This window comes from Saccostrea cucullata, unplaced genomic scaffold (genome assembly GCF_032062105.1).
Source record: "Saccostrea cucullata isolate Sc308-1 unplaced genomic scaffold, CSIRO_AGI_Scuc_v1 ctg10379, whole genome shotgun sequence".
NCBI lineage: Eukaryota > Metazoa > Mollusca > Bivalvia > Ostreida > Ostreidae > Saccostrea > Saccostrea cuccullata.
In genome coordinates this window covers 1-19342 of record NW_026928235.1, presented here as the reverse complement: position 1 = coordinate 19342, position 19342 = coordinate 1, and the positions used below count along the sequence as shown (strand labels likewise).

Here is a 19342-nt window from a genome sequence, read left to right as displayed (position 1 = left end):
TTCCGGTTTTAAGATGAAACGGCGGGTAAATAAAGCTAGATCTGAGAAGATAGCTTGGTTTAGTGTAAAATTCATCGATACGAGTGTCATTCAAAACGTTTCACCCGTTCAAAGGACAAATAAAATGCTGACGACTTTGTTGCACAATGACATGCTGGTGAGATAATTATGTATTCGTTTCAAAAGTATCTGTCTGTAAATTATTTTCCTCCCCCAGGTTTTAAATTGCCCGTGGTAGCTATTGCATATTGCCAGCGACATTGTTTAGGTCTCTGTTATAGCTTACAGTCTAAGCATCATTCTTCTCAGAAAAGGGTTGCTTATCATCAGATGTAATGAATAAAACTATAGGAGAAGTTAAGTCCATTTGAGGAAGAAATAAACAATAACCTGAAGAAATAAAAAAAATTCAACTATTAAAAGGCAAGAATATACAAATATATACAGGCATGTAGTATCAGTTGTATCAGCCAGAAGAATTATTTTACACTTAATTGAAAAAATGTTCACCCTACTCCCCAATACTCCGTTTGTTTTAGAACAATTTCTACACATTCACCTAACACATATTAAAAAAATGAAGTTATATTGAAAGACTTTTAAAGAATTGATTTTTTAAAATATATTTTTACCAACATCACAAAATTTATATACTGTATAGGGGATTAATTTCACGGGTTGTAATTTTCACGTTTTTCTCTTCTCTGACCCCGTCGCGGTTTCTTGAATTCGCGGAATTGGTTTGTAAGAAAAGTTTCCTTCCTTATATATACATATTGAAAACTTATTCACTGTTTCTTGAATTCACGGATTCATCAACACCGTGAATATAGCGAATATTAACACCGCGAGTTATTTTCCCCCTATACAGTAACTGGCCCAAACTGGCAGATGATGAAATAAGCAATTAAATGTTCTACTTTCCTATTTGTAAGCATTATGTGTCCAGTGGTAAGGAGCCTATCAGAATAGCATAAAAAAAAGAATGTACAAATGTTTATAATTGATTTATCAAAATTTTTTTTTTATTTCCTTCTCCTTCTCATGTTCATAACTTAACCTAAACATAAAAAAAATGCTGACCTTATAATGAAGAAAGGGGCTTCTTTCAAAATAGATAATTTCAGGGCCGCTGGGTCAGGGGTACCAGGGGGTACTTTGACTAAAAGTAAATTAATGCTTTGAAATCTGTCCTTTGATAAGCAATGGTGCCTCCTTCAAAATTTGTGAATTTCATGGCTTTTGGATTAAAACACGAACCAAATACAATCGCTGGAAAGTTGTTACATGATACTCAGGTGACCTATAAGGCCCGTGGGCCTGTTGTTTCTAATTTAGAGCCCAGAACAGACAAGTATGAGATTATTACAATAAAACTTAAGGAAAGTATAAGCCAATGAATAGCAAAACAATCAATAATACGTTGTATTTCCATTAGTGAACTCTTTAGAATTAGAGGCGCGTTTGGTCGTCTGACTGGGACAGCATGGCGTTGCAGATAATAGGGCGCACTTGTTTCATAAGCCGGGTCAAGCCGGTTAATATTCCGGAAGCGGGCAAGTCACTTGTTATGTTCCCCAAACGAAGTTGGGGAACATATTGTTTTTACTCTGTTTCTTATTATTATTATGTTCCCCAAACGAAGTTGGGGAACATATTGTTTTTACTCTGTTTCTTATTATGTTCCCCAAACGAAGTTGGGGAACATATTGTTTTTACTCTGTTTCTTATTATGTTCCCCAAACGAAGTTGGGGAACATATTGTTTTTACTCTGTTTCTTATTATTATTATTTTTCTTCTCGGGAAAATTTTGTCCGCGAATGATCTTGTAAAGTACACATCCGATTAAGGGGAAACCTTTTTAGGGTAAGTAGGCATGTTATGTAGATATGCGGAACGAAGGTCATTTTGCGCGCACGTGCTTGCAAGAGCGCGCACGTGCACCACGTGAAATGACCAATATACTTGAAATTGCCGTAATTTTTATATTTTTTGATGTAATGCTTTGATATTTAGAATATATAGACATATCATAAATGTAGATAAGACGACATGGTCAACATGCCATTTTGCGCGCACGTGCTTGCAAGAGCGCGCACGTGCAACACATGAAATGACCAATATAATGGATATAGCCGTAACTTTTCTATTTTTTGATGAAATCTTTTGAAATTTATAATGTAAGGATATATTAGCAGCATAGAAAAGATGACATGCTCAAAATAGCAAGATCTCATGCGCATGCACGTGCGCTTCAATCTGATTGGCTGAAAATAAAGTCTCAATATCTTTCTTGTTTCTAGTCATAATCTTTTGAAATTTCGAACATAGTCCTACATTATGAAGATCTACAGCATGATATATAAAAATTTTCATGAAATCACGCACATGCACGTGTGCTGCAATCTGATTGGCTGAATCTTTATATGGATATATGTCCTTTGTTTTTTGACGAAATGTTTGGAATTTTAAAATATAGTCATTCATTTAGATATCCTTCAATACGATAAAGATAAAAAATTATGAAATCACGCGCATGCATGTGTGCTGCAATCTGATTGGCTGAAACTTCAAATGGCTATAACTCCCTTGTTTTTCAACCAAACAGGATGGGATTTAGAACATAGAAAAATATAAGGGACTCCTACAAGAAGGTGTAGTCATTATGCACGTGCGTGCACGTGCATAAAGTAAAATTAAAAATACACTCGAATGAGTGTATTTTTTAATTCTTTTGGATTAAATGCTTTTATATTAAGTATATTAAAATTTCAGATAGTGAAGACAAGATAATATGGTCGTTACGCACATGAACACGCGTGCAATGCCTATTTTTAAACATATTTTGTATTTTTCTAAGAAGACCTTGATTAATTCTTAATTCCATAAAGTTTTTCTTATTTAATAGAGATTACAGGGAATATGGCACCAAAAGGGAGTTGGGGAGCGTTTGGGGAACATCTGTAACGGTCCCCGTTACAATTAGCACTAGTTATGTTCCCCAAACGAAGTTGGGGAACATATTGTTTTTACTCTGTTTCTTATTATTATTATTTTTCTTCTTCCTGGGCACTTTTTTGTCCACGAATGATCTCGTAAACTACACATCCAACTAAGGTGAAATGTTTTTAGGGTCAGTAGACATGTTATGTAGATTTGCGGAACGAAGGTCATTTTGCGCGCACGTGCTTGCAAGAGCGCGCACGTGCAACATGTGAAATGACCAATATAATGTATATTGCCGTAACTTTTCTATTTTTTGATGAAATGTTATGAAACTCATAATGTAAGGATATATTAGTAGTGTAAACAAGATGATGTGGTCAATATGGCAAGAACTCACGCGCATGCACGTGCGCTACGCTCTGATTGGCTAAAACTAAAGTCTCAATATCTTTCTTGTTTTTTGACGAAATCCTTTGAAATTTTGATAATTGCCATGCATTAGGATATCCTACAAAATGATATATAGCAATTATCATGAAAACACGTGCACGCACGTGCGCTGCAATCTGATTGGCTGACATTTTAGATAGCTATAACTCCCTTGGTTTTCAACCAAACAGGATGGGATTTGTAACATAGATATATATAATGGACTTCTACAAGAGGGTTTGGTCACCATGCACGTGCGTGTACAAATGCTGCAATCTGATTGGCTAAAACTTTAATCAGCCATAACTCCCTTCGTTTTCAACCAAACAGGTTGGGATTTGGAACATAGATATATATAATGGACTTCTACAAGAAGGTATGGTCACCCTACACATACATACACGTGCGTGTATGTGCGCTGCAATCTGATTGGCTGAAACTTTAAACAGCTATAACTCCCTTGGTTTTCAACCAAACGGGGTGGGATTTAGAACATAGATAGATGTAATGGACTTCTACAAGAAGGTATGGTCACCATGCTCATGTATGCACGTGCGTGCACGTGAATTGGGTAAAATCAAAAATGCACTTGAATGAGTGTTTTTTCTTTCATACATGTACTTTTGGATTAAATACTTTAATATTTAGCATATTAAAATATATAGATTGTTTAGACAATATGATATGGTCATTACGCACATACATTCAATGCGCAAGTGTGCAGTGATAAAATTTTAATGAACATGGCACACTTCTGGTAAACGTTGTTAAAGTCTCAAATGCATAAAGTTTGTCTTATTTAATTACGCTTTCAGGGAAGAAGACTTTAAAAGGGATTTGGGGAGCGTTTGGGGAACATCTGTAACGGTCCCCGTTACAATTAGCACTAGTTATTATTATTATTATTATTATTTTTTTCTTCTTCTTCTTCCTGGAACTTTTTTGTCCGGGAATGATCTTGTAAACAGTTCGTCCGATGTAGGTAAAACCTTTTTAGGGTTAGTAGACATGTTATGTAGATTTGCGGAATCAAGGTCATTTTGCGCGCACGTGCTTGCAAGAGCGTGCACGTGCAACACGTGAAATGACCAATATAATAGATATAGCCACAACTGTTCTTTTTTTAAATGAAATGCTTTGAAACTCATAATGTGAGGATATATTAGTAGTATAGACATGACGACATGGTGAAAATAGCAAGATCTCACGCGCATGCACGTGCACTACGCTCTGATTGGCTGCAACTAAAGTCTCAATATCTTTCTTGTTTTTTGACAAAATCCTTTGAAATTTTGAACATAGCCATGCATTAGGATATCCTACAACATGAAATAAAGCAATTGTCATGAAAACACGTGCATGCACGTGCGCTGCAATCTGATTGGCTGAAACTTTAAACAGCTATAACTCCCTTGGTTTTCAACCAAACAGGACGGGATTTGGAACATAGATAGATATAATGGACTTTTACAAGTAGGTATGGTCACCATGCACATGCATACACGTGTGTGCACATGTGCTGCAATCTGATTGGCTGAAACTTTAAACAGCTATAACTCCCTTAGTTTTCACCCAAACGGGGTGGAATTTAGAACATAGATAGATGTAATGGACTTCTACAAGAAGGTATGGTCACCATGCTCATGCATGCACGTGCGTGCACGTGAAATTAGTAAAATCAAACATACACTTGAATGAGCGTATTTTTTTTTTGTTTTTATAATTTTGGATTAAATACTTTAATATTCAGTATGTTAAAAATATAGATTGTGTAGACAAGACGATATGGTCATGACGCAAATGCATTCACATGTGCACGCGTGCAATGCTAAAGTTTAAATGATTTTTGTACACTTCTTTGTTTATGTTGTTAAAATCTCAGATGCATAGAGGTTGTCTTATTTAATGAAGCTTACAGGGAATATGGCACCAAAAGGGAGTTGGGGAGCGTTTGGGGAACATCTGTAACGGTCCCCGTTACAATTAGCACTAGTTATTATTATTCTTATTATTTTTCTTCTTCCTGGGAAAATTTTGTCCACGAGTGATCTTGTAAACTACACATCCGACTTAGGTGAAACCTTTTTAGGGTCAGTAGGCATGTTATGTAGAGTTGCCAAACAAAGGTCATTTTGCGCGCACGTGCTTGCAAGAGCGCGCACGTGCAACAGGTGAAATTACCAATTTAATGGATATTGCCGTAACTTTTCTATTTTTTGATGAGATGCTTTGAAACTCATAATGTAAGGATACATTAGTAGTATAGACAAGATGGCATGGTCAAAATAGCAAGATCTCACGCGCATGCACGTGCGCTTTGCTCTGATTGGCTGAAACTAAAGTCTCAATAACTTTCTTGTTTCTTGTCATAATCCTTTGAAATTTTGAACATAGTCCTACATTATGAAGATCTACCGCATGATATAGAAGAATTTTCATGAAAGCATGCGCATGTGCGCGTGCTGCAAGCTGATTGGCTGAAACTTTAAATGGCAATATCTCCTTTGTTTTTTGACGAAATTCTTTGAAATTTAAAATATAGTCATGCTTTAAGATATCCTACAAAATGATATAGAAAAAAAATCATGAAATCACGTGCATGCACGTGTGCTGCAATCTGATTGGCTAAACTTTAAATGGCTATTTCTTCTTTGTTTTTTGACGAAATGCTTTGAAATTTAAAATATAGTCATGCATTAGAATATCCTACAAAATGATAAAGAAAAAAAATCATGAAAATCACGCGCATGCACGTGTGCTGCAATCTGATTGGCTGAAACTTAAAATGGCTATAACTCCCTTGTTTTTCAACCAAACAGGATGGGATTTAGAACATAGATAGATGTAAGGGACGTGCGTGCATTTGAAACGAATATATTTTAAAATACTCTTGAATGAGTGATTTTTATTACTTTTGGACTGAATGCTTTAATATATAGTATATTAAAATATATAAACAGTGTAGACAAGATGATATGGTCAAAACGCACATGCATTCACATGCGCTTGGGTGCAATGCTAAACATTGAATATAATTGGTATCCTTCTGGGAAAACGTTGTTAAAGTCAAAAATGCACAGAGTTTGTCTTATTTAATGAAGCTTACAGGAAATATGGCACCAAAAGGGAGTTTGGGGACGTTTGGGGAACATCTGTAACGGTTCCCGTTACAATTAGCACTAGTTATTATTATTATTATTCCTGGGAAAATTTTGTCCACGAGTGATCTTGTAAACTACACATCCGACTAAGGTAAAATGTTTTTAGGGTCAGTAGACATGTTATGTAGATTTGCCCAACGAAGGTCATTTTGCGCGCACGTGCTTGCAAGAGCGCGCACGTGCAACACGAGAAATGACCAATTTCATGGATATTGCTATAACTTTTCTTTTTTTTGATGATTTTTTTAAAACTCATAATATAAGGATACATTAGTAGTATAGACAAGATGGCATGGTCAAAATAGCAAGATCTCACGCGCATGCACGTGCGCTTCGCTCTGATTGGCTGAAACTAAAGTCTCAATATCTTTCTTGTTTCTTGTCATAATCTTTTGAAATTTTGAACATAGTCCTACATTATGAAGATCTACAGCATGATATATAAAAATTTTCATGAAAGCATGCGCATGCGCGCGTGCTGCAATCTGATTGGCTGAAATTTTAAATGACTATATCTTCTTTGTTTTTTGACGAAATGCTTTAAAATTTAAAACATAGTCATGCATTAGGATATCCTAAAATATGATATAGAAAAAAAATCATGAAATCACGCGCATGCACGTGTGCTGCAATCTGATTGGCTGAAACTTTATATGGCTATATCTCCTTGGTTTTTTGACGAAATGTTTGGAATTTTAAAATATAGTCATTCATTTAGATACCCTTCAATACGATAAAGATAAAAATTTATGAAATCACGCGCATGCATGTGTGCTGCAATCTGATTGGCTGAAACTTCAAATGGCTATAACTCCTTTGTTTTTCAACCAAACAGGATGGGATTTGGAACATAGATAAATATAAGGGACTCCTAAAAGAAGGTGTAGTCATTATGCACGTACTTGCACGTGCGTGCACGTGAAATGAGTAAAATTAAAAATACACTCGAATGAGTGTTTTTTTTTAATACTTTTGGAATAAATGATTGGATATTAAGTATATTAAAATTTTAGATAGTGTAGACAAGATAATATGGTCGTTACGCACATGAACATGCGTGCAATGCCTATTTTAAAATATATTTTGTATTTTTCTGGGAAGACTTTGATTAAGTCTAAATTCCATAAAGTATTTCTTATTTAATAGAGATTACAGGGAATATGGCACCAAAAGGGAGTTGGGAAGCGTTTGGGGAACATCTGTAACGGTCCCCGTTACAATTAGCACTAGTTTCAAATATTTTTAAGCCGCCGGGCGGTCAGAAAGTAGCCCGGATCGCCCGAAAAATTTTGAGCGGCCAAATGAAAAGCAATATGGCGGAAACGGGGGTAGAAATGTTCTTGATGGTGAAATATTCGTTTTTTATCATTTGGCGTAGTCTCAGTGTCAATAAACATATAGTACTGAGATAATAAGTGCCTTTTACAACATATTTGTTTATATTTGCACGACCAACACTTTTTTTTTATTTTAAAGCTGCTTTTCAGTTCTGTGGGTAACGAGGCCCTATATGCCCCAAATTCACATATTGTACATTGAATGGATCTAGTAAATATTAAAACGAAATATATCCACTAAATCGTTGTTCTCGTGCGTTCAGAGAATTTTTTTACAGCAACAGCACCAATACGAGCCATATCCGGCTAATTTTTCACTCGCTTCAGAGACACTAATGCCTAGGTCACATTTCCCGGCCGGTAGCCGTAGACCGGTGGTAATCGGTGGTAATCTGTGGTGTTTTCGATGCCCAAGCATCGGTCCACATCGGCCTAATAGTCCTTAAAGTTTCAGTCACATTATCCAGCGATGGGTATACGATGGGCAACCAATGCGTTTTATGATATAAATGGCGTGGTTGTCGGCCGGACTTACAAAGGCCCAGCGATGCATGGCTAATCATAAAATGATGTTCCAAGATAATCGGCCGATGTGTATTACATCGCTCATACATTGGTGAACATCGTTCGTACATCGGTCGACTATGGGCCAATGTTTGATCGAACATCGACCGATGATCGGCCGTTATCTGATGAACACCACTCAACGCCCCGATGACCTCAGATTCAACGGATATTGGACGATGCTTGGCCATACATCGGCCGATCCTTGAAAGATGTTTTAATGATGGGTTGCCGATGAGGAGCTATGTGAGGCATCGTTTGAGACATCGCTGAATTTTAACTACGAATTATTTCCTACCGATGACCCCACCGATTCGCAAAATGGCCTCAGTCACCGTCCGATCACTAGTGGTGCTCGGCCGGCAACCACGTTATTTTCATCAAAAAACGCATCGGTTTCTCATCGCTGGATAATGTGACTGATACTTAACCGGGTCAATATGTCATGTGATAAAAGTGAACCTGGTCATCGCCCGGCTGTCTGAAACAAGTGCGCCCATACAAAACATGCCAGTCTCAATCCAATTTTAAATGTTTAGTGTATTTGTCATTCTAACCAAATAATAGAAGAACTAAAAGACATATGAAATAGAGCGAAAACCCTAACTTTATCGTCCATTAATAAAAAATACGACATTTCCGAGGTATGTGTATTGTCTTTAAATGTACCATTACGATAAATAGATACATACGATCACCGATAGATGTAAATTAATTTCCTTGTCATCTCTACTTCGATTTAAATAAAATCCACAACAATAAAATATTTCATATGCATTTTGTTAGTATTTGTTCATCGACATTCAACATGTTGTTTACATGTTTATGTTACATTTGTCCCAGAAATCCCGCGAGATTTGTACATTCTCCGACTTTTTCACAAAAGAGTGCACTAAGAACTATAACTCTTCAATAGTGGAAATAGAACGTAAGACAAATCATTTCAACAATAATCCTGTTTTAATTCAAAGAAATACAACACTATGCATGTATACATGTGTAAAGGACTGAGACTACTATAACATATCATTTATAAATTTGTCCAATAATAAATTATTATATGTTAGGGTCCATCTTCCGTACGTCTGTCTAGCTGTCTGTCTATCCTGACAATTTTTTCCTTTTAAATCTAATATCAATATACTTTAAAATACATGTAGACCATACTAAGATACATAATTTACTGATTTTGATGAACGGTGTTACTATGGTTACTGAAAATTGAAATTTGTGTAAAATACCTTTAAAACTCCACTCCTCCTACAGTGTTTTTGTTCTGATTTCAATAAAACTTAGCAAACAAGTAGCAATATGAATTAATATTGTAGTTTTAATCATATTCATATCAGATCGAAACTTGCCACAAAGTATTCTTGGGTGAAGGGGATTCAAGTTTGTTCAAATGATCGAGGGCCATGACATCTTCAAAGGGGAGATAATTATGAATAAGTGAAAAAGTAATGGCATATTTTAAAAATCTTCTTCTCAAGAACCTTTGTGCCAGGAAAGATGAAACTCATGTGGAAGCATTCTCCTGTAATGTAAATTCATGTTTGTTCATATCATGATCCCCGGGGGTAGGGTAGGGCCACAATGGGGTATCAAAGTTTAACATAAGAATACATAGGAAAAATCTTTAAAAATCTTCTTTTCAAGAACCACTGGGTCAGGAAAGATGCATCGTCTCAAGCCACGGTCCGGAGTCCGCATATATAGCTCTCTCCTACCCTTGGCTGCTTGATCAAAAAAAGTATCGTAATCTTGAATATTTACGCCTCTCTATTGTGACGTCATATTCAGTCAGTGGCAAGTTTTGTTTCAATCGCAATCCAAATCAACAACTGACGTCAACAGTATACACGAAATATTTCCTATACTGCGATTGGATATTGAAAGGTCGCGATAAAGTTCATCATCCGACTATGCTTTACTCGCATTGGTCAATATTTTTAATGAGCGACGAAGAATTCTCGTCTCGTTCAACCACGGCCAGAATGGGAGAGGAGCGTACATTTTGGCCGTGGTTTGCGACGATGGGAAAGATGTAACTCAAGTAGAAGCATCCTCTGGTAGGGTAGATTCAAGTTTGTTCAAATCATGACCCCGGGGGAAGGATGGGACCACAATGAAGTATCAAAATAGGAATTTCATTTTTAAGTTCTTCTCAAGAACCACTGGGTCAGGAAAGATGAAACTTATATAGAAGCAACCTCTGGTAGAGTGTAGATTCAAGTTTGTTCAAATCATGACCCCTGGGGGTAGGGTGGAGCCAAAATGGGGTATCAAATTTTAACATAGGAATACATAGGAAAAATCTTCAAAAATCTTCTCAACAACAGCAAAGCCATGATTGGTCATAGTTTTATGGAAGCTTCCTCTGATAGTGTAGATTCAAGATTGTTCTAAACATGACCCCTAGGGGTAGGATGGGACACAATTGGGGATCAAAGTTTAACAAAGGAATACAAAAGAAAAATCTTTTTCTCAAGTAAAGCAAAGCCATGATTAGTCATATTTATATGGAAGCATCCTTTCTTATTGTAAATTAAAACCTCTTTGTTTAAATCATGACCCCTGGGGCAAGGGTGGGGCTATTATGGTAATTAAGTAAGAATACATAGGAAAAATCTATAAAAAATCTTTTTCTCAAGAACAGCAAAGCTGTGGTTGGTCATAGTTATATGGAACCATTCTCATGTAGTGTAGATTCAAGTTTGTTCAAATCAATACCCCTAGGGATAGAGGTGGGCCACAAAGGGTGAAATAGGTTTTACATGGGGAAAATCGTTAAAATTCTCACAAGAACAACAAAGCCATGCTTGATCATGAATATAAAAGCATCAAAAAGGGTAATGTAGATTTAAATTTGTTCAAATCATGACCAATCAGCCGGAGGAGCCATTAAAGTGGATCATAACAAAGGATAATAAAGGCTATATCAATAAAAAAAAAATTCATCGTAAAAACAGCAAAGCCATTGTGGGCCTTATTGATTCAAAAGCATCCTTAGGAAGTGTAGATTTAAGTTTGCTCAAATACCTCCCTCAACCGAACCCACTTTTATATTTAAACTTTTCAATACTGAACTGATATTTGCTTTTACCTAGCAAGTTCCTCAGGTGAGCGATGTGGCCCCTGAGCCTCTCGTTATAAATATTTTAATAGGGTACTATTAGGCAATCTAAGATATAACTTGCGACAGTGTACGACAATCTAATTAAAATTAAATGTAAGATCCGCTCGCATACTCGCTACACTAACATCTAATTTTAATTAGATTGCAGTCTACGATTATATATTTTTATTTGAAATAAACAGAAGTCTTGGGAATGGCGGACCAAACAGACTTCAAAGGTTTATTGACGGATGGTTTCACACTACAGAAAGATGCAATGCTCCTAGTCGACCTATTAATCCCGAGGGTTCGAATACCACAGGAGAGCGGTCAGTTGAATATTTGATCTTTTTAATGGTAAAAGAATGTTATAGGGTTAAAGAAAAATTTATTTACTCGTCAAAACATTTATCAGTTCAATGCATTGCCGAATTGTACACAGATCTAACATGTATATATTAAGTAATGTTAAATCGTTTTATTTTTCCTTCATTTATTAGATAATGGTAACAATAGTTTGGTCGTCTAGTATTTCAAACGTTAATTAATGTGTTTCCGTCTCGAAAACACACACACACACACACACACACACACCCTCACACACACACACACACACACACACACACACACACACACACACACACACACACACACACACACATATATATATATATATATATATATATATATATATATATATATATATATATATATATATATATATATATATATAAGGTACTCCGCCTCAGCCAGGAAGGATATAACTCTTAAATTTAGAATTAAATTGAAAAAGTCTAAAAATGAAGCTTGAAAATTGAATCTTTTCATACAACAATTTTTTATTTTATGCCTCTCAATGTGCTTCAAGGTTCTTTGGAGTTCTCAGAAAGGTCCTATAAAAATCGAAAATTCATCCCATAAAAGTGTTTTTAAATTTCACATTGAAAGAAATTGAGTACTTTTTTAAAAGTCTAATCATAAGTACCAATGTTTTTTAACATGATATGAAATTAGAAGTGGTTTTTGGTGTTATCCAATGCTAGGAAAGTCTTTATACACTATGTATTGTAAATTGATTGAAGTAAACAGAAGAAACTAAAGTATAGTACAAGCATAACAAGATGTTTTGTGAAACACAATGCGCCCGGCGGCAACAAAATTCGAACAAAAAGCTATTTTTAGCATGTAGGTAACAGTCAAGGTCACTGTGGTGTCATTTGAAAGACCCTGATTAGTGGAGTATGCACACCAAATATGAAGTCTCTATCTCCTATGGTTCAAAAGTTATGGCTAAAATACGAAATAAAAAAACTATTTTAGCATACAGGTCACAGTCGAGGTCACACGGTCAGTTTGAATGTTCTCTATCTATCATGGTTCAAAAGTTATGGCGAAGGTTAAAGTTTGCAGACAAACGAACAGACAGGACAAAAACAATATACGCCCAGGATCTATCGATGCGGGCAGATAAAAATTGTGTAATTTCTTCAAAAGCCTGGATACCTATGATTTTTATTTCTAGAATGTGTTTGTTGATCCAATGTGAATCGGAAAATTTAAAGTACATGTAGGTGTTCGCATTTCCTATTATTTGAGATTTACTGCATTTTCCTACATAATATGATTAACTTTATAGATGAAGTTTGAAGAAATCTTGTGGATAAAAACAAATTATTGAAGAATTCAGAGACATTTTTGTGAGCATTTTCAATTTCGCAATGCCTGATTTCCAGAACCTGAGGATCGGAGTCCCATAATTCAAAAAAAAAAAAAATGAAAAAATAAAAGGTGTTTCATACAGATTGCAATCAGTTAACAAAAACATCTTGGAATTTAAATTTATTAATTATAGACCTGCCACCTGCAGCACCACTTCTTGTCTAGGCACTCGGCAAAGAAACCGTGATCTTTCATCCAGTCAACCACAACTGGTGCTTCCAATCAACTTAAATAGAATGCCGTTCTCTTCCAGCAACGAATTGCCAACTAACGTTAATTTCGGAGGATATAGGTAGAATTCTACTTGTTTACTTAGAATTTAATTCCTGACAATCTTATATGTAACAATTAAGTACAATGTACTAATAAAATAAAAAAAATTAAGGCTAATAACAATTTTTTTAGGAATTATTATTTCAGCTGCGTTTTAAGAGAATTTGACTTTTAATTTAAGTCTTAAACATCAGAGTTTGATTTTAAACACTTTCCACGGTGAATTTGATACACTATACATGTAGTAGTAGTAGTAGTAGTAGTAGTAGTAGTAGTAGTAGTGGTAGTATTTATTTGGTATCATGTCATCATACATAAAACAAATACACATAATTATACATATTAATCATATGAAAGACAAAGGTTGACAATCCTGATTTCATAAATAAATAATTAAGGTAACAATATTTTTAGAAATACAATATCAAGGTGGATAGAATTGATACCAGGATAACCCATTAAAGCTCGAGAGCTTATTTCCAATGGGGTCCTATCTTAAATAATTTTAAAGAATAAATAACAATACAATGTATTCAATGTTCCACCATTAAAGCACCTGGTAAAATGTACCTTTGTTTGATTAAAAAAATCATAATTAAAACACTTTTAAAAGGTGGTTTACAAGATCTAGTGAAAATGTCCCACCATTCCCCTGTTTTTACTCTTTTGAAAAATGCAATGATAGTGTGTCATTCAAATGTTGATTCTCAAAAACTCCAAATAGCATACATTGGTTTGAAATCACATTTTTTTGTTTTCAAAAGCAGTAAAATCAATTTTATGTATACTCACAATCAATGGAAACGCAACACCCTAATTTTAGTGTGAAAATTATATACGGGATATAACTAGGAGGATTTTACCCTTACTTTGGACTTTCAGTAGGCGTGACTTTCTCGGCGCTACGTAATAGCGATTACTAGTAGATTCTCATTGGTTACGAAATTAATAACATTAGTAACTTAAAATTGTTGTTGATAAAGATGAGACGACTTATGCCCCACGTCTTTGCCGTGAGAGAACTTTTAATTGACTATTTACTACACCAGTTGACATTCGGCCGCATTTTCATCATATGTATATTTCAACAGTGAAGGGAAGCAGTGTTAATTTCAGAGGCTAATTAGGTAACGTCGAGAATGCCACGCCTTACTGAAAGTCCAAACTCAGCGTGTAATGGTAATATGTACCAAAAAAGTTAGGACATCTTTAACATTCCATTACCGGAATTTGAGTTTTAGCCCTCTTAACAGAAATCAAAAATTAGAATTTTAAATAAAATTATTGACAATATTTTCGTTTTTTAAGGTTTTGTACCTGTTAATCATAAGTATTGTACTAAAATCCCAGAAAAATATCCTTCTTTCTTTTCCTGATGTGATGCCTGTATTTCCTCAAAATGACAGAAAGCATGCATTTTCATTGCTAATGCTAGAAATTCTCAAAATAAACAAAAAGGAGAGTACAAATGCAAATATACACCACATAACGACTTTTCGGGCTTATGTGTTTCAAAAGCATGAATGACAGTTCCTTGACCGAAAGTCTAAGGGTTACTACACTACGCCAAGTTAGAGAAAATACGGCCTTAGTATCTGAAAAACAGGCATTTAAAAATGCCCAAGAATATTTATTTCACTCAGATAAAGACACTGATAATTAATGCATGGTAGAAATCGGGCTGCGTATGTTGTATATGGCGGACTAGGACGTTTTATTTAAATGGTCGGAAGGGGGGATGTTTTAAAAGTTATCTGTTAAGAGGGCTAAAAATCATCTTCCGGTAATGGAATGAACATGATATTCAACAGTTAAATAACTGATTTGGCAAAGTTAAGATGTCTTAACTTTTTTGGTACATAGTTATATCCCGTACATAATTTTCACCCTAAAATTTAGGGTGTTGCGTTTCTATTGATTGTGAGTATATTTCCAACATAAAATATTCATACGTTCCCAGAGAGTAGATTTTTGGCATCATATAATGAAAACGCCTGTCTCTCTCCAACTTTCATAGAAGGAGGTAGAAAGCCCCCTCCCCCGTGGCTACCCCTTTGGGTCCCTATACAAGTAGCTTATAAAGTTGGCAGCTGAGATAAACTTGCCTGTATATGGTGACTAATTTCGTTTCTATGTTAGTACTTATAACCTTATTGTCCCCCGCTTTCGCAAAAGCGAGGGGACATTAAATCTCATTAGTCTGCATGTCAAACTATCACAAAAACTTTAACCTTAAACATATTTTTTAAATGAGAACAGATAGGTCAGGATTTTCATATTACATATGTGTATTACGCGTGACAAGATCTTTCTAAATACTCTATGATTTTTTACCCAGTGACCTTGGCCCTGAAGTTTGACCTACTTTTCAAAATTTTTTAGCCTGTTCATGATTTTGGATGAGAAGTTTTAAGGCTTCACCTGTCACATGTATATTATCTACAACAGGACCTTTCTAAGTACATTACGACTTTTTGACCCCGTGACCTTGACTTTTACGTTTCACCTACTTTCCAAAAATGTTATTTTTTCCTGATAATTTTTGATAGAGAAGAAATGGGACTTGCATATTTCACATGTGCATTATCTGTGACAAGATATTTCCGAGCAGGTGCTATAATTTCTGACCTCTTGACCTTCATGTTTGACCTAATTTTAAAATAAAATCAACTTTGGTAATTACTTTTGAATGAAATATTTTAATAGGGCATTCATATTTGATACAATATGCCATAAACAATGACATCTCACTCATAAAGATACTGGAAGCGGGGGACCACAATTCTTTGAATTTGCTAGATTTGAATACAGGCTGCTTCGGTTTGCTGATCAATGCAGAGGTCTCATATGGGCAGCGGAAAGGGCAAAAATTACCATAATGAGAAAACAAACAATTATTTTAATTTCAATGATCATAAAAACTTAACAAATGATATACGATGCATAATCAACAGACCTTTTCGCAGAACAAGTATACATTAAAACATAACAAACGAACAAGTACGTAACAAACATATATGAATGCAAAACCAACGATCGTCTTTGCAGTACAAACGTACATAAAAACACGACAAACGAAAAAAACTTAACCAACGTGCACGCGGTAAATCTAGTCTTCGAAAAGGTCTGTTGATTATGCATTGTACGAGGGTTGTTCGAAAAGTTCGTGGACAACTGTCATATCTTTTTTATTTGACGTCATATGTTATCCAAACTTGGTAGAAACATTTTAACAATTAATCCAAATGATATGTAATAATTTTGACAAAATATTTCGATTGATTAAAAACTTATCCAGGTTTTAAAAATGCATTAATCGGATCGCGGAGCAGGTCAAAATTTAGTAAGTTACAGACAATACAATAAATAGTGTCTATAGCAATATTCTCTGTAAAATGGAGGAAAAACGAAAAACTACCTAGAGATTCAAATTAAGAATTGTTACATCGATACATGTACCAAATTATGGTTTTATATTTTGCTTTGTTGAAAAGAAATCAACTTGAGAAGAGTAAGTAGTCCTTATTGAAAACAACAAAAACGATGACGTTTTAGAACGTCACGGAGCAGCAGATACCGAAGCAATTTTGCGTTTTTCTCAGGAAAAATCCTGAATTAACTGTAAAAATGTTGAAGGAATCAAGAAAATATGTCACAAGCGAGTTGTGCATGTGTGTATAAATAGTACAGGCAATATTTGACTGACAGAGACTCTGTATCGGATGATGATGACCTGTGAAGAAACGGTTTTACTGTAAACATCTGAACAAAACTTTAAAATTTGAAACGTAATTGAAAGACAAAGGCGCTTCAGAGCTGCTTATCCTGTGAAAGCAGAGTTAAGCACTAAAAGAAATAAAACCTTAACAAAGGAAATTATACAATGAGATCAATTCTTAAAAAATAAATGTCAACTATTAGAAAAAGATCGATTGAATGAATGGACATTGGAATATTCTGTGTGAAATGTATAGGTATAGTATCTATTATAATTCTCGACGCTATGTGTTGACGTTACATTGCCGTTTTGTGTGCTCCGCGGGTACAAAACATGTTGATTTTAAAATGAAGTAAATTTATTTGTGTTAAATCGAATGGACGGAAAGTTCACACATCAACAAAACAAATATTTTTACATATTATAATGTGCTTGTTTTAAATTTCCAGTGAGTAATGTAACGAAGATGGACATCGTCCACGAACTTTTCGAACAACCCTCGTATATCATTTGTTAAGTTTTTATGGTCATTGAAATAAAATAATTGTTTGTTTTCTTATTATTGTAATTTTTGCCCTTTCCGCTGCCCATAGTCTCACTCCTAAAATCCATCGTCTCAAACCACAGTCCGGAGTCTGCATATAGTTCTCTCCTAACAGGCAGAATGGGAGATAGAGGATCGTACATTTTGGTTGTGGTTTGCAAAGATGCCTCAACTCTGGTCTTCACAAAGATTAAAGTGTTCTGTTCTCCATCCGTATTGTTTATAGGATTTATGAGATTAGTCTCTGTTGAACTTTTCAATAGTCAACAAAAATGTTTATTTGCTAATTTATCTCCTTCTTGAGAATGTTCACTCACATTGAAAGGCCACCACATGTCGGTAGAGGGCTGGAAATTTATATACGAGATCTACAATCTGCTTTTGGCACTGAGGAATCGTTTTCGTATCAGCATCTACTTCGATACGGATATTCGAAGAACCGTCTCCGCGTCCTGCAGTGGAATGCAAACCCATCAAAAGAAATGAAATAGCTTACTAAACGATAAAATCATATTCAATTATTTTGCTCAAGTCGGGCTCATTTTTCCAATTTAACAAATCAAAATCGCCTCTGTTTTTCTTTCAGGTATCGTTTAGCTGGGGTGTCGTTCCGAATGATGGAACCTAATGGTAGACGCTGGACCAGCAGAATAATGCACTTGGGACAATCTTTCTATCACAGTGCAGATTCCTTTGAATCTCAGCGTTATCACGCAGATCCTTTGAACAGCGCCCTTTCATTTGCGTACTACGTTATAGATACCGGTGACTACATAACTTTTTAATCTTGCTCAGGATCCCATGCGTCTTTGAAATGAACATTAGATAACTGTGAAGAATTTATGGAACGCCATCACTGCCTTATAGCATAAAACTATGCATTCATTATGTCAATCTATCATTACGTGATGTGAACATATCTTTACGTTATGTCAATTTTTTATGGGGTGATGTAAAAATATCTTTACATCATGTCAATGCTGCATTACATGAAGTAAACACATTCTTCCATTATGTCGGCACTTTATAACTTGAAGACCAAAGTTCATTATGTGAAGTGAAAATATGTTTACATTGTGTTAAAACTTTATTACGTGAAATAAATATTTCTTTATATTATTTCATTTCTTTAATATGTGAGGTCAAAATTGCATTACGTCAAGTTAATTTCGTTTTACATGTGTTCTATGATTTAATTTATCATTACATTAAGTCAAAGTCCATTCCCTTTTGTGAGTGTATATTTCTATTATAACAAAGCATTATTACGTGATGTTAAATGTATCTTTATTTTACGCCGATGTCATCACAATGTGAGGTGAAAACATCTTACCTTTATGTCAGTCCTTTATTACTTTAAGGTGGCTCATTACATCCACAGTTTATTTTAGATTTCAATACAGCACCACTTATAATGTATATGTCAAATATCCAGATGGGGGTATTGATATCATAAATATTTTTTAAAGATTTTTTTAGTTTTTGTTTTATTTTAGTGAAATGTTTTATTTCAGGTTTATAATTCACAGAATTTC

At 34.9% G+C, this 19342-nt stretch overlaps 1 protein-coding gene across 1 annotated transcript in view; it reads left to right on the top strand.

Annotated features, from left to right (window-relative positions):
- Window positions 1-18624, top strand: part of LOC134276863 (uncharacterized) — a 30122-nt gene extending 11498 nt beyond the window's left edge. Inside the window, exons 4-6 of the mRNA XM_062759148.1 lie at window positions 11760-11882; window positions 13406-13564; window positions 18394-18624. Of these exons, the coding sequence (XP_062615132.1) occupies window positions 11760-11882; window positions 13406-13564; window positions 18394-18592 (481 nt within the window). The 3' untranslated portion in view covers window positions 18593-18624. The remainder of the gene's footprint in view (window positions 1-11759; window positions 11883-13405; window positions 13565-18393) is intronic.
- Window positions 18625-19342: the final 718 nt, after the last annotated feature.